General features: G+C 38.1%; 1 protein-coding gene across 4 annotated transcripts in view; it reads left to right on the top strand.

Moving 5' to 3' along the window:
- C3H10orf67 (chromosome 3 C10orf67 homolog) overlaps window positions 1-12,958 on the top strand; it is a 104,237-nt gene extending 91,279 nt beyond the window's left edge. For 3 of the 4 annotated variants that reach the window (XM_072651711.1, XM_072651709.1, XM_072651712.1), the window contains one exon: window positions 12,525-12,958. In XM_072651711.1, coding sequence (XP_072507812.1) covers window positions 12,525-12,574 — 50 coding nt within the window. In that variant the 3' untranslated portion in view covers window positions 12,575-12,958. Of the gene's footprint in view, window positions 1-4,407; window positions 4,459-12,524 lie in introns of all 4 variants that reach the window. The other variant, XM_072651710.1, reaches the window with a different exon arrangement.
- Window positions 12,959-14,747: the final 1,789 nt, after the last annotated feature.

The raw sequence follows: 14,747 nt of genomic DNA, 5'->3' as shown, positions 1-14,747 counted from the left end.
GAACTATCATGGTAGCTGTATGAGTAGAGGGAGGGGATCATATTTGAGAGAGTTATGGAACTAGCAAAATTTGGAAAGTGATTGGATATGTGGAGTGAAAGAAATTGTGGAGTCCAGAATAATGGCTAGCTTTCAAACCTAGGAGACTGAAGTGAAGTTTGGAAAAGGGAATGATTTAGATGGTAAGATAATGAGTTCAGTTTAGGGCATGTTGAATTTAAGCTATCTCTGGGACATTCAATTTGAATTGTCCAATAAGCAATTAGTGATGTGGGGCTGAAACTCAGGAAAGAGATTAGAGCTGGACATATGTCTGGCCAGATCTGATCTTTTTGGACTATATGGATAATGAATTGAATATATGGCGAGAGACTTAAGCCAGGGAAAACAATTAGGAAACAACTGCAATAGTCCCAAAAAGAGCCGATCAAGGCTATGATGGTACCTGTGTGATTGGAGAGAAGAGGGCAGATATGAGAAAGGTTGTGGAGGTGGAAATAACAGAATTTGTTAACTGATTGGGTAAGTGAGACTAAGGAGTGAGGATGGTGTAGGGGTTGAGAAGCAAGGTGATTAACAGAATGATGATGCCTTTGGGAGAAACGTGGTTTGGAAGAGGGATAGGTTTGGAAGGAGGGGAGATTTTTTTTTCCACTCTGGATGTATTTAATAGCCAGTGGCATATCTGGTTCAAAATATCTGATAGGTATTTGGTATGAGGGTTTGAAGATTGAGAGAGAGAGACTAGAGCCAGATATATAGATATGGCAATAATAAAAGAGGAGAGTCTGGTACAGGGCCTAGGGCTACAAGCATATTTAAGGGGTATAACATGGATGATCATCCAGCAAAGAATATTGAGGTCAGCTGGGTAGGAGGAAAAATAAGAGAAAATAATGTCACAAAAACCAGACAGGAGATTTTTCCAAGTTTACCATGAAGGACTTTGCTAAAAAAAAAAACTAAGTAAAAAAATAGAATTAGACATAGTAAACTCTATCTGTAGCATTCCCTTTGTCTAATTATCTTGTCAGGAAGGAAATGGGGCTAATCTGGCATGACCTGTTCTTGATGAAGCCATGCCTGATCTCTGCAATCACTGTTTCCCTTTCTAGATATTCACCAACCATCCCTTTAGTAATATCTCCTAGAATTTTTTCAGGAATCAAGTTCAAGCTCATTGGTCTCCAATATATAGATTCTCTTCCCTTTGTTGGAAATTGGGATGACATTTGCCCTTCTTTAGTCCTGCTGGGCCTCTCCCTTTTCCCAGTGTTTCAGCAATCATGTCTGCTGCTTCTTCCATTTCCTTAGGATGAAGTTCATCTGGTCTGGTAATTGAAACTCATCCAGGGCATTGTCTGATTATCTGCTTTCTTATTTGGAGTAGGAACTTCTTGTTAGCCATCTTTACTCTCTTCCTTCACCTCCAAAGAGCATATTCTCCTTAGTAGAGAAAAATGAAGCAAAATAAATATTGATCAGTTCTACCTCCTTTCCTTTGTGTATTATCATCATCCTATCCACAACAAACAGCAGTTCTATCACTTTTTTTTAAAATCTCCCTCTTTTTCCCCCAAATGTAGGTTGTAAAAGCCCTTTCCTGCTGTGCTTAGTTTTATTTGTCAGTATCAGCCTCTATAGCATTTTCAGTATTGGGCCATGCTTTTATATTCATTTAGTTTTTCTTACCTGCCCTTACTTCCTTCTTCTGAATGGCTTTCAAAAATTTAAGTTGGATGATGACCCTGTAGATTCATATTGGTCTCTTTAGGTAATTTCCCCTTTCCCTCCTCATTGGTATTGTTTGTTTGTGTTTTCAGACTTCCATTCTTCAGAGTTTCCCATCCATCCTTCCTAAAATGACTTCACAAACAGAATTTTAAGCCATAGAATACTTTAATTTTGTAAATAAACTCTTTGAAATTTGCTCTCCTGAAACCTAGGTCCGTGTCAGACTATGCATTCCTCTGCTTTGTTATCATGTTCTCAGAAGGATTGGTCCTCTCAAGGTTCCTATCATTTTTTAGTTAATCAATTTGTTCCTCCTTATTAGTGAGATTCAACACTAGAACAGAAGTTCATATTATTTGATCCTTCCACCTTTTGAAAGGATGAAATTATCATTATGAAAAGTCACCAAGTTATCAGGTATTCTGCTTTTGTCAGAGAAGAGAACTCCAGCCAATGTCAGAAAAACTGGAGTTGCTTCCATGATAGGCTTGTGAGATATAATCTCCAGTCTTCTATTTCCTCCTGGAAATATATTCTCTTGAAAAAAATGTTCCTTATGTGGGCATCTTTGATTGGTATCTTCTCCTACATGTCCTCCTTCTTGCTGTGCCAAGTGATATTCATGAGCATGAAGAATGAAAAAGGTAGAGATCCATTGCCTTAACAACCTCAAATTTTCAGAAAATATTGCAATAAGTTAAGGTTGTGAGAGGTTCAATACACATATATCCATCCGTATATACATATACATATATATGTATGTATATATATACACATATATATATATAATATGCATGTACATGTTCCATTTTTTCACCTTGCCCTATCTTCTGATTTGCCATGATGTATAATAAATTATGCTTTTTTTAACACGTGTTCCTTTGACCTAACTCTAATTGAATGTCTCCTAATGGAAATTTGGTGATCCTTCTCTCTGGATTGGAAAGGATAGAATAAACATGTCACATGGGGAGAAGATAACCACGATGTATCTTTTAACTTTTAATATTATACAACAGCAGTGCCCTAAGCATCACTCAGATGTCTTGAAATAATTATTCTTCCTTCTTTAGTGGCTACTTTATTACCAGTAAGTGAAATAGGTATTGGAGAAAAGAGGAGTCAATGTTATCAAGACACAGAGTAGATATATTAAAATAACAAAAGAAAACAGTGATGCAGTTTAATAATTTTTTGTTGAGTGATGCCTGCTTTTTTAAGAGTAAAAATTATTTTTCAAATATTGTACATTTTAAACCTAACATTCTAAAGGAATGAATATAGATGTTAAATGCAGATAAAATTGAAAGAGATATATAACCTTATTAATTTTGTGAGATGACTAGATGAAAGGAAGCTCTGTCTGCAAATTTTCAAAGCATTTTGGGGTAGAATTGCAAAGAAGTTGCAGCCTAAGGAAGACTGTTGTAACTTTATTAATTTTGTTTGCTATTTCACAGTGATAAAATTTGGCATCTAAGCCTCCCATTGTATAATGTGCACTGTGACTGATTTTATGTACTCAGGAAGACCTTTCTCACAGCCTAGTAATTGTAGGGTATTGACTTTGTAATCTTTGGAAATGTTCTTAATGAGCACAAAAGACATGAATCTCATAGATAAAACCTCAAAGTAACAGTGCCTCTTTGCGGGGCTTGTCAGCAAGAGAAAGCTCAAACACAAGTATCTGATGTACAAGAGTGGCACACATTAAGTAGTCAGATTACATTGTTTTTTAATCCAGAAAGAAAAATTGCAAGAGGGATTTTAAAAAATAAACAGCTTCAAAAGCTAACCTCTAGACAGTTAATGCAACCTGAAAATCTTGCTCTGGAACTGAAATTGGGTTCCTTCTCAGGAGTATATCAGATTTGTTATTAAGTAGAAGAATAGCTTGCAGACAAAGACTTGAGCTACTGCCATTGATAAGTCTTTCATGCAAAAATCACTATTTAAGAATGGAAAGGTTTACATCTAGTACATATTTAATGACCAGAAAGGATCAAGAGAAAATAGGCCAAATTCTACGTCTAAGTGTTGATATGATCTCTTCACATAGATTCACTACCCTCTAGGTCTAGTCAAGAATAATAATTTGGAAAAGTTTTTCAATTCTTGAAGTATGTAGAACCTGTTTATTTATAGTGTTTGTGGAACAGACACTATAGCACCTTACTTGCTAAATCCAATGTTTTGTCATCTAGAAGCATTCATGTTTCTCCATTGCTTCTCTAGAGACATATGTATGTATGTATGTATATAGGAAGTGAACAATCCATTTGAGAACTGTATACAAATATATATGTGTGTGTATATACATTTATATATGTATGTGTGTATGTGCATGCCTATACGTGTGTGTTAAATGAGAGGGCTTAACTGTGTGTCTATATCATATTCCATTGTTGTTTTAATGAGTCCAAAATTAACTCACATTCCACTTTTCTTAGTATTTTCTCCATATTGTCATCTATGTTTTTTCATGTCATTCTTCTTTTCTATTCTCTCATGAACTTACAAGGATTTATAAGCCATTATTTATAAGGAAGGAAATAAGCATTTATTTAGCACCTATTATATTCCAGGAACTGTACTAAGCACTTTTAGAAATATCTCATTTGATCCTCACAACTACCCTGGAAAGTGAGTGCTAACATTATCTCCGTTTTACAGATGAAGGAATTGAAGCAGAGGTTAAGTGAGTTGTCCGGGTTCACACAGTTAGTAAGTATCTGACGCTGTATTTGAACTCAGGTGTTTCTGACTCCAGAACCAGTGCTCTGTCCACTGCACTCCTTCACTGCCTCTATTCAGGGGTACATGAGGGCAATTTCCTCCTCAGTACCTGCGGTACTTATAATGATCTCATACCACTTGCTGTCACAAAGACCCATCTTTTATAACACTGATATTGTGTAAGCGATGCCCAGACTTCCATTCTTGAGAGCTGCCCATCCTTCCTAAAATGACTTCGCAGACAGAATTTTAAGCCATAGAGTACTTTAACTTTCGAAATAAACTCTTTGAAGAATCCATCAGAAGAATCAACATTGTAGGTGACCCAAAGAGAAGTGGAAAGATTCAGCACACGTCACAATGATCTGCTGCATTTTGCCAATGATGAGCTACATGGAAGAAGACCTGTAAAGGGTATCGATGAGCACCAGAAAAGGAGGTGCATGCTGGTCCTGTGGAGAGAGGGAAGGAGAACAAATGGATCTCCTGAGAGCTTCACCAGTATTCACAAAATACTAGTTCCTGAAGAGAGGCCTCAAGGCATTGGGTATCCCCTCTAAGGATAATTCATGGGAAGACATAGGCAGGCATGTAACAAGATGAAAAGTAGATGGGCTCTGGTCTGAAAGAAGTAACCAGGCATTGTAAGGGAACACAATTGTGAATGAGATATTCTTTGCTCAACAAGTATACATTCTACTATCTGATGACATTCTCCTAAGTACCTTGGCTACCACTACTACCACCTTCAACAAGTGATCCCATTTTCAATATTACTGATATTGAGGTCACCCATTGTAACCTAGAATGGAGAGTCCTTAGCTCATTGCTTGCATTTCCTTAGCTCTTTAACCCCTGCAGTTTGCCTCTGGTCACTGAAACTGTTCTCCCGAAGGTAATGACTGACCTCATTGTCAAAATCCAATGGACTTTTTTCTGGTTTTTTCCCTTCATTCTCCTAAATCTATCTGCAGCATTTGACCCTGTTAACCATTTAGTTGTCCTGATCTGTATCTTGCCACTGAACCCAAATAGCTGCTGAGGAGAGAGTGAGGCTGTTGACTTTGCACAACCCTCTGTCATTTAAATCCAGTTCACTGGAATGTCATGGCATCACCTCCTTGATGTCACAGTCCTCTTCAAAAATGAAGGACAGAGAAACAATAACAACTTTTCAAAAGAAAACTGGAAAGTTAGAGAACCATAAAGTTGTGGAAAGCCTTAAATGCCATCCTAAGTGACTAGTGGTGCTATTATCAAGAAAAAGAAAGTTAGGAAAAATCAGCTTTAGGAGAAAGATTCCTTTCAGACTTTCTCAGCCTCTGGCTTCCATTTGATAATACTGTTTCTTCTATTTCTGTCAGCCCTTCCGTGATTCCTCTTTATCTTTCTTTCTTCAACGTATGGATATACTTCAAGACATTGTCCACAGACCTTTCTCTTCTTCACAAAACTAAGTCACTCACTGTTTCCTACTATACCATATACTCTGCCATATCTGTGAATTTATGTATATTGTCCTCCTTGCCTAGAATGAAATAACTTCACCTGTTGAAATCTTTTAAGAACCAGTTAAGTACCACTTGGTCCATGAAGATTTCCCTTTACTCCTCAACTCAAAGTGATCATCTCTCCCTCCTAGAAATTCTCCCATCAGCCTGTCTAATCTCTCCTTCCTACCTATTATATTCTAAATCGTGATACGGTTATTTGTTTACATGGCATATCCACTCAACTGGATTGTAAGCTCCTTGGTGGAGACTGTCATATTCTATTTTATATCCCCAGTCTAGCACAGCACCCTGTACATAATAGGGGTTGAATTAACATTTGTTGGAATGAAATGAAATATATAGATAATGGCTGAAGAACTAGGATGTGGCAAAAAAACTTAGAGAAGTGGGCTGAGAACAGAACGTTGGGGAACACATACACTTATGGGTCACATGACAAAGAGAAGTACTATAGCACAGTGACTAGAGTGATTGCTTAAGAATAAAAGAAGGCTTGAGTTTGAATCTTGCCTCCTGTGTGACCTTGGTGAAGTCACTTCTCATCTCTGGGAGTTGGACTAGATTATCCCTGACATATCTTTGAACTTCAATCTATGATCCTGTGAAGTCAAGGAGAGAAGGATGAAGAGAATAAAGTGATGTGCTATTTTCCAGATCAGAGATTTGGGATTGAGGGTCAGTGGGCCACATCTATGGAGATCCTTTTCTTGCCTCATCTTTATATACTTTCCAATGGCAGGGTGACCACTGTTGCTCTTATGATTATCATCTAAAGCATTTATTTAGTGCCTGTCATAACGATATAATCACTTTAAGAAATGTCATATTTTGTAAGATAAAAAATTTGTCCAGCTTAGTATTTTATTTCTGACAGTGTCAGATGTTTTGTGGGAGAGAAAATTATTGGCCGTAACATATATGAAAGATGAGGAATACTTCCTTAACATAACCCCATGACTCATTAATCAACAGCCTTTTCTATTCATACCCTATACTCCCTTGAGTTCTCTTCTAAGACAAACTGTCTTCAGAGCATATGTTAAAATGAATTGATGGAAAAGCATTTATTTAATATTTGTGATATGTCAAGCACTACAATAAACACTGGGGATACAAAACAAGAGTGAGACAGCCTCTGTCTTTGAAGAGCTTACCTTCACATGATGGTTGAAAGAACACAGGTGTCAGGGAAGAGTATTCAGGTCTGGGAAATCTCTTAGATGATGAAGGGAAAAGCAGAGAAGGGAATATGAATTTTTTTATTTTATTTATTATTTATTTATTAAGTGCCTACTATGTGCCAGAAATTGTGCTGTGCTTTATAAATATTATCTCATACAATCCTCTCAACAACTCCTTGAAGTAGGTGTTCAATTTTCTCTATTATGACAGAGATAAATTAAATGACTTACCCAGGGTCACACAGCTAGTACTTACCTAAGGCAGGAGTTGAATTTAGGTCTTACGGGGACCAGCACTCTAATTCACTCTAATTCTAATGCAGCTGGCTCAAACAATTGTTTGACAGTCAATTGAAATTCCCTTTCCAGAGACAATGGTAGCACTGATTTGATGATAATTCTCAGATAAAAGCTGAAACTACTGAGATAATGTAGTGATCTCCCAGATTTTTATATGAAGTGAGGTAGATAATAGGGAGTCTTCTCCAATATCACAGAAGATGCAGTATCAAAATGACTTCCTACCTGCAATAAAGTTCTACAGATACTCCTATGCACTGATGACATTGTACTAATGCAAGTGAGCTGGAGACCACTACAGAACCATTTCAGTGACATCCACAGCAACTCAAGAATTGGGTTCAACTATCAGTCTAGAACAAAGGGAAGAGAATGTCAAATCAATGTATAAAAACGAAAGAAAAACAAATTTCTTAAAAGAATCTCATTACCTATGTTTTTTATACACAAATTAAAACTCTGACTACCACTTTGCTAAATCTCCAATTTCTGCAATTACAAAACTATATGAAATCCAAGTTATCCATCCATAAAAGGTAGATAGCACAGAGAATGGCCATTACTGGTAAACTGAGAATTTAAACTGCTAATGCTTGATTGCTTCTTACCTTCATAACCCTCCTTACTTAACTCAACAGCTCGAAAAACAATGGTTTCTTTATTTTTGTACCCATTTGTATTATTTTATACCCATATAAGTTTATACACAAATAAGAACAAATAGAAATCCCTTTCAAAAATATGTGCATTAATCCAAAGTGCATTTATTTTTCGGTCCCATTAGTAAGTATATGTCCTAGAATCTCAAAGTATATTACATGAGTAGAAGGTCACCTCCATTCATTCAGGAAAGGCACAATCTACAGTTCATCTGCTAAAATTGACTAACTTCTTATATTTTACAAAAAAGTCTGGTTTGGGTCTGAAAATGTATCGGAAACTATTTAGTAACTTTCTCACTAATGATATTGCTTCTGGTCCAAAAGGGAAATTAATTTTAGGAGAATCCAAAGAAAGTTCTTTTTCAGATAAAATTAGGCACAGAGTGTTTCTTTAAACTACAAGAGAAGTTCACAGAGTAATGGTGAACAGATGAGCTTTCCAAAGGATATCCACTCCTTTATTAAACACATGCTAACTGTGGTCAACTGTGACCAATTTGGTTTATTACTCTCCACAAGAGTTTGAACTGAGATTACCCAGTTAATTTAATTGAGAAATGTTGGATGAACTTGAACTGTTTCTTAGACACGGACAAGAGACTTTCTTTGCTAAAATATCAAATATTCAGTATGGTGAGTTAATCTTTGATTGTTTAACCCTATTATTTCTTTAGATCATTTGTATATCACAAAAAAGAAAAAGAGGTTTATCTTTCAGATTCATAATTGCTACTCTTCTTTGCACAGAGGTGGAGCCAGATGACAAAGGCCCCAAATGGTGTAATAATCCTGTTACTAAAAAGTGAGAATTCCTACTCGTGAGATAAAAATTGACTGCAGTTTTTACTCATGTGATGTTTGTTTTCATATGTTTCATTAGCCCACATAAGAGATTGAAGGCATTTAGCTAGAGAGAAAAAAAACAAAAACGAAACTCCAGAATAAATAAAATCACAGTAAATTTCAGTAGCTGACAAGCCAACCCCAGAGTTAAGGGATTTTGAGAACATTTTCTCCTGATTTCACTCATTAAAAAACAAAATGGAGAAGTATTCTTGTTTATTTGCTAAATAATCTCCAAATTATTTCCACATAAGCCATAGGAATGTGAAACAGTATTGACAGCATCTCATTGAAACATCAGTGATAACTTTATCAGTAGCGTGTGACACAAGGTGGCACCAGACTGTAAAATGTGTCCTTTTCATATGTGTCTGTAAACATTTTAGAGACTTTTTTGTCCTTGAGAAGATCGAAACTCTAAAGGGCAATTCTGCTTGATTTACTTTTTTTTTTTCTAAACTGAATTTAAGTTTCATACCCTCTAAATTATTCTCAGCAACTCGGAGACAGAAAATCTTTGAATAAATTACAAAATCACCCTTAATGTTACTAGTGACTCTTTAAATGGAATTTTTCATTCAAACTTTGTCATTAAAATAGAAAGGCCTTTTGGTTGTGACCATACAAGCATACTAAATGGTATATGTTTGTGATACTGAATGAATCTGGCCCATATGCTGCACTGCAAAGCTACATGAATGAAGCATTTACCAAATCAAGCCCACCACATTAAACAGAAAAACAATCTTTATTCATGGTAACTTATCAGTTTCAATTAATCAACCTTAACAATGGAAATTCTGATGTGTTCAAGCAACTTGAAAGCAATAGGTCATCTCCAGGGCAGCCATGTTGTGTCTTTGTGCCTATGGCTTGGAACAAAGCTACATCTCCAATAAATATACATACATATACATACATCCATGTGCATATCTATCCATACTAATGTACAGTTATGTGGATATTCCTCCCCATCCATATGAAGGCATGCTTACTCCTTGTGGTTGTTTTGGGGAGGGGGTCATAACAAATTTCATTTATTTTCCTCCAAGTATTAGTTTTGGAGCTCTGTAAGTTTAAACAAAGGAAAAGACATTCCCATTGGCTGACCATCCTTTCAGTTTCTGTGCCGCTATGTGAATGGCATTGTGCAGACGGTTCCAATGGTATTGAAAAGGGGTAACCATTGGTTTGATTTGGTTACACGGTTTCGTAAAGAGCTCCCTCCCACTGCCTTAGGGTCTGTGAAAGGTCCCTGACCTGTTTAGAACTGCCAAGTGAAATGTCATGTCGCCCCTCCCAAGTGGGAGTATCTGCATTCATTTGATCAGTATAAAAAATGGTTGGGGATGGTGAGATCAGTGCTTTTGAATTGCAATTTATAGCAGTTTACAAAAATGCACATTGTTGGAAAAGAAAACATGGAAGTGTTTCTTTCCAAATTGCATTACCTGTGAAATGTCATTAGTCTTTAAGGATAGTTACATCCTATTTTTAAAAATTATTAAAGAGAGTTTTTCAGCTAAAGAAAATCAGAATCTTATTACATGATGACTTCATATTCTTCTGTTGAACAAGTTATTTTAGTTTTTGCCTTGGATTTGGGAAGGGTGGAGTTTCTGGGTTCATTACTGAAATGAACATATGTAGTGATTGCTTCCATTTAATGATTCTGACAACCAGTCTTATCAGTAAGTTGCTCTAGCAGAATATTCTTTTCCGAGATAATAGAACAAGCTGAATTTGTTAATTAAGTGCCTAGCCCCCTCATGTTCACTTGTTTGCAGTTACACGTTACATTCTGTGTTGTGTCCCATATACCTTCATCCCAGCAGTGCTTTCACTCAAATCCAAACACACAGCAGAGGTCATGGAAAATTTTTTGCCGATAATTTTGTGAACTCCAAGTTATAGAAACACTTACTATATGCTGCAGGCTAAACATTACCATGAGATTAAATTTTGGCTTAGTTATTTTCATTAAAAGAAATGTTACTCATATTCATAAAATGTTTAAAAGAACTTTTGGACTTTATGTCAAAGTGGTTGAAATGTTCACAGAGGTTAAAAGAAACTTGAGAATCCAATGTTGTTTTAGGATTAGCTCCACCCTCTCAAAAAATCCTTAATATCACTTTTAAACAGCTGGGAAGCTATATCTCTCACTATAGGAAGTGTGTACAGGAGAGCTATAGTGTAAGCCAGTAGGAACTGAGTGGGAATTACTTTAAGGAAGAGGGAGTCTTTTTTTTTTCACCAAAGACAAGCTGAATTTGGGGAAATGCCATGATGGCTTGGGCTGGTATTGAGGTTTGATTTAAAGAAGGAAAGGGAGGAAAGGCCCCTTTTCTCTTAGGATTGGCTCAGATGCATCCAATAGCAATCTACTTTGAACATTCCACCAGTGAAAACTGAGCTTGTCACTTTTTTATCTTTGTTCATGTTAAGTTTAGGAATGACAACCAGGCTCTGTGTGTTTTTCTCTCCCATTGCCCTGGCTGTAGTGACCACATTGACACCTACCGGTGCCCAAAGGCTGCAAGTCTTTGTCGCCTTCTCCACGCTCCTGGATTTCACTGGGATTAGTCAGTAGCTCCATTGTTCGCGTTCAAAGCTGTAACATCAGATTCCCATGTTTAGACCTTCCCAGCTCAGACCCCCAACGCTCCCCTCACAATTCATGAAACAGGTAAAATTCCCTCCCTGCCAGGACAGAACAGGAGACAGCAGGACCCATTATGGGGTCAGTCTATTCCCCTCATAACTGAATCCAAATAGGGAGTCTCTAGTAACCTACTGGATCAGTACTTGCTGAGACTTGTTTTTATATCTTCCTCAATCGTGTTTCAAAGGAGAAGAGTTAGGAATCTCTCAACTGCAGAGACAGAAATTAGCCCTGAATCTTATAAAAGGCACTTTCCCCCCATGACACTGCTCCTTCACCCCCACCCCCCAACAGCTGCTCCAAGCACTGGGAAGGGGATACTATTGAAGGTCACTCACTGACCCTTCTTATTTGATCACAACCACCTATAAAGTCAACAGCAGGGATTCAGGGGAAATCAGCTAAGGAGACCTAAAGTCTGGCTTTAGAAAAAAATGCACTGTCAAGTTGGGAAATGGCCAATTCCCTAGGGAAGACTTATTTTGTTTCTGAGAATTGTTTTTACCAGGCATAGGGTCATAGGAGCCAGAGCTAAAAGACATGTTAAAGAGCATTTAGTGGGAGCCTCTCATTTGACAGAGAGGAAAACTGAGATCCATTAACCTTATATGACTCGCCCAAGGCCATACAAGCAGCAGGTAGCAGAAGTTGGGAATTCCAACCCAAATCCTCTGATTCCAAATCCAGTGTTCTTTCCCCTAAACAGATCAGGACAGACCAAGGTGGGTTGAAGACCTGGGCTTCAGTTACCCCATGTGAAGTCCGTGACCTCTGCTGGAAATCAATAGTCAGTGCTTAGAGTTGAGCTGGACTCAGTTTGTTGGGGGGAACCCTCTTAGTGGGTGCTGGGTATACCAAATTTCATGTCTCTTCATCTCTCCTATGACAGCGGTGATTTCGGAAGAAGAGGGAGAGGAAGTTGGGATTCAATTCATATAATAACCAATGCCTCAATAACAACGAAAGGGCAGAAAGCAGAGTACCAGTAGAAGACAAATACAGCGAAAAGGCCTTGACTTTGCCTTACTTCCGGACAGCCAATTTCTCACTTTGTAAATGAACTGTTTAGCCCTTTCCCCTTCCCTCCCAGATTATGCCTGAAATGAGCTCCCATAATTGAAGAAGAAGGTCTTCGGGTTGCACCATCAGCCCTCAATGTATCCTTTCCTCAAGGCTTTCTCATGCATGTTCAGGTTAAGCCCTGAGCGGGACAGATCCTCCAGGGGCTGCCCCAACCTTCAGCTCTGTGGCACTATCCCCCTGCCCTCTCTAGGGCCTGGACTAGGTGCAAAGGAGGGATCTTCAATAAAGAGGTTTACCAAACGAGGATTGTCCGGGGCCCTCTATAATCTAGAAGACAGGTCATTATTGGTCCCCACCTCCAAGTAGACCCTAAAAGCAGAAATGAAGTCTGAGTAATAATGCCACTTCCCTATACAAACCATACAACTGGGCAGCTGCCTTTACTGAACAAGTCTCCGTTAAAGGAAACCAAACGTTGGAGGTAGTTGGTGAACTCTTCCTGAACACTAGCGCTGGGCGCAAAGCTCTTTACTTAGGAAAGGAGTATTCTGATGTTTAAATGTCCCCTTCCAAAAAAAAAAAAAAAATAGTTCCCTGCTGGGAAGTTAAGAGACTCCACCCTTAACTTTTCTTGAAAACCATTATTAAAATGTGGGTTATTTATCCCATTTGAAGAATGAAAGGCCACTCTTCCTCTACATCCTTTCATGCGTAATGCTCAGATCCCACGTTCACCCTAACCAAAAGTTCCAAGTCTACAGCGTGGATAATACCCTTCTAAGAAGTCCCTTCTGCTGATATATCACCAGATGTTATTAAGCCTCAGGAAATAAATTTCTAATAGTCACCTATAGCTGAAATCCTCTGGTGCAAACTGAAAACTCTGGGGACAGACAACTCCTCTGTGCGTAAAAGGAAGCAAAAGATTTAACTGCAAAAGAGCCTCGCTATTCTCAACCTAAGTACATGGGGTGGCACAGCGCAGCCCAGCATTATTCGAGCTTCATCTACTATGCACTATATACCACCGTCTCCAAAGGATTGTTGCCCTAGAAACTTGTTTTAAATCTCCTGCTATATATCAACACCTTGTTTTAGCAGTCTTTGGCTGAATTACAGTTACACAGTTTGGCGCTTCTTTCAAATTTCCTCCCATCAGTTTGGCCAAAGAAAGGAATTTTTCTCCTTTAGAAATGAATCGGCTTAATTAGTAAGTAGATTAATGGCAATTGCTGGTGAGTTGGTTTCCAGCAGAGTTTCACCAGAGAGGGTTAATCGGAGTCAGGTCTGGAATCTTTCCCAGAACTGGCTGCCAGCCATTTCCACCAACCAATCAACCCTACAAGAAACTGAACGAGTGAAACAGAGTTTATATTCTCACTGCCATTATGCCTGCCCCAAATTCCTAGGAAGCAGGCTAGCAGTTGGGGGTGCAACGTGTTGTTTCTTCATTCTAGAGTGGCAAGAGAAGCCTTTAAGTTTCGTCTTCGAAGTTTATTTAGAAACCAACAGAGAATTGCCAAGCAACATGGAACATGTCCTCAAGGAAAAGCACAGACGTTGAAAGTCCTGGGTGTCCTTCGGCAATGTCAGATCTAGAGAAGTTACCCAAACCTCCCCAAGCTAATTCCTCTATCAAAAAGAATTATTTCAAAAGTTTTCCTGAGTGTTTTGCAATGGTTTCAACTTACTTTTTTTCCATAGTGATAAAAATGCTTTCATAGTTTAACCCGCAGCTGCATTAGTCTTGCAAAAAAAAAAAGAAAAAAAATCCCTGCTGAGAAATGCATATAATAGGAAAAACAGATCGGCTGGACAGCAGTGTAATTAATGCCAGAAAGGGCTGAGGCCGGTTTCATAGTTTGTCTTTTGAGGATATCAAGACGAGACCTGGTGAAAAATGACGCATGCTTTAGCATTTCAGAAAGCTGGCAACAGGCAGAGCCTTTACTTTTTTTTCTTTGACTTCATGCCGCTGAACAAAGAGGTCGGCAGAACTAGCTAGGTTGTAATGAGTTCTATGTCCCTAGCACATTAAGTGCATCATGGAAACATATTGTATCGAAATAGTTTGGAGGAGAATACTGGG

The sequence above is a fragment of the Notamacropus eugenii genome, chromosome 3 (genome assembly GCF_028372415.1).
Source record: "Notamacropus eugenii isolate mMacEug1 chromosome 3, mMacEug1.pri_v2, whole genome shotgun sequence".
Lineage (NCBI taxonomy): Eukaryota > Metazoa > Chordata > Mammalia > Diprotodontia > Macropodidae > Notamacropus > Notamacropus eugenii.
The sequence above is the reverse complement of the archived record's forward strand: the minus strand, read 5'-3'. Positions and strand labels throughout refer to the sequence as shown.